Consider the following 1,947-nt stretch of genomic DNA (forward strand, 5'->3'; position numbering starts at 1 on the left):
GGGCCCATTCCCGCTCCCGCAGCGGGGCGCAGAGCCGCGCTCCCACCTGGCACCTGCGGCCCGTGAGCGGCTGTAGCGAATCCCGCGACCACAGAGGCGTGTAGCTGGGAAAAGACCCTTGAGGTTATGGAGTCTGAGCGTTAACCCAGCCCCGCCGGGTCGCCACGAGAGGGGGTGTGTGTACCTAAGTGCCCCATTTACGCGTCGTTTGAATCCTTCCAGGGGAGCCCGTGCCAGGGATTCGCAACCCTTTCGGGGGAAGAAATGGTGCCTCCTGTCCAACCTAAACCTCCCCTGGCTCAGCTTGAGGCTGTTTCCTCTTGTCCTGTCATTTGTTCCTTCAGAGGAGAGACCAAAACCCACCTTACTCCAACCTCCTGTCAGGAAGCTGTTGAGAATGAGAATGTGTCTCCTGAGCCTCCTTTTCTCCTGGCTAAACCTTCCAGGTCCCTCAGCTGCTCCTCAGCGCATTGTGCTCCAGACCCTGCACCAGCTCCGTTGCCCTTCTCTGGAGACGCTCCAGCCCCTCAACATTCTTCTTGGAGCGAGGGTCCTAAACTGAAGCCAGGATTTGAGGTGCAGCCTCCCCAGTAGAGGGGGATGATCCCTGTCCTGGTCCTGCTGACCACACCAGTGCTGGTACAAGCCAGGATGCTGTTGGCCGCCTTGGCCACCTGGGCACACTGCTGGCTCCTCTTCAGCCACTGCAGACCAGCAACCCCAGGTCCTTTTCCCCAGGCGCTTTCCAGTCGCTCTTCCCCCAGCCTGGAGCACTGCAGGGGCTTGTTGTGACCCAAGGGCAGGACCTGGCACTTGGCCTTGTTGAACATCAGCCCATTGATGCAACCTGTCCAGACCCCTCTGTGGAGCTTCCTGACCCATCAGAATTGAGAAAATGAGGCACTGCTGTGCTGAACTCAGTTCTAGTAACAGCTGCTGCTCCCTATTGCAGTGCAGGCCTGTTTGCACTCAGCTGTTTCAGGTGGTGTCTCAGCTGAAGCTGGGTTAAATAAATTGGCCTGTTTGCTCCTGTGCTTGCAAAATGCATGATGTCATTCTAAATGCTTAAGAACAACTAGCATCTGAAGGGCCACTTTAAACCACAGCTGCCTGTTCTTGCAAGCCTGGCAAATGCCCTACAGGCACCCCAGTGTCTGTTTACTTTGGGCTCTGGGTGTTGAGCAACTGTGTTCCCCAAAACTTAGATCAGCTTATTCTCTGTTTGCTTCAAGGAATAAAATTTTACATAAACTTTGCTTGCACTTTTTATAGGAAAGATTGAAGTTCTTGTGTGTTGAGATGCCACTGAACAAAGAAGTTAAGAATCTGAATATAAAACGGTACTTATTAATCCACGGTGAAACCAGTGGAATGTGCTGTTTCTGAGGGGCAGCATTTATAGGCTGATCTTTGAAAACATAACAGCAAATTTATTCAGATACAAATTAAAAGTAATTTTTTTTAATCATAAAATGGGGTTATGTTGACAAAAGTATGGCTGAAAAATTTTTGCATCCGAAAGTTTTAAAAATCTTTATTTCTCCCTAATGATTCTGTTATTCAGGTATTGCCTTCTGGTTTGTTTTTGGTATATAGTGAAGTTGAGTCCTGTGGAATTCTGAACGTTTTTGTCTCTTATTTTAGGAAGAAGTTTTCCCTTATCCTGAAATTAGCAACGAAGAACTAGAGGAGATAAACCAGTTCGTGGGACCTGTAGAAAAATTCTTCAATGAAAAAGGTATAGCTGCTACTTTCTTATTCATGCAAGTGATTTGGTGGTTACAAAATGCTTTAACTATAGCCATGTGCATTCCAGACAGGGTTGCAGGATGTTTCTTCCACTACTGATGCAATAGATAAGCCAATTTGAGAACAATTGGAGAAAATGGATTTTTCCAGACAGCAATTTCTGAGACAGTTGAACAGGATCGTCTCAGATTTCCTGCT

The 1,947-nt window shown here is 48.2% G+C and overlaps 1 protein-coding gene across 1 annotated transcript in view; it reads left to right on the forward strand.

Moving 5' to 3' along the window:
* Positions 1-1,644: 1,644 nt before the first annotated feature.
* ACAD9 (acyl-CoA dehydrogenase family, member 9) overlaps positions 1,645-1,947 on the forward strand; it is a gene marked incomplete at its 5' end in the record, with an annotated part of 14,197 nt that continues 13,894 nt past the window's right edge. Inside the window, one exon of the mRNA XM_010134732.1 lies at positions 1,645-1,738. Within this exon, the coding sequence (XP_010133034.1) occupies positions 1,645-1,738 (94 nt within the window). The remainder of the gene's footprint in view (positions 1,739-1,947) is intronic.

This window comes from Buceros rhinoceros, unplaced genomic scaffold, assembly GCF_000710305.1.
Source record: "Buceros rhinoceros silvestris isolate BGI_N320 unplaced genomic scaffold, ASM71030v1 scaffold25294, whole genome shotgun sequence".
Lineage (NCBI taxonomy): Eukaryota > Metazoa > Chordata > Aves > Bucerotiformes > Bucerotidae > Buceros > Buceros rhinoceros.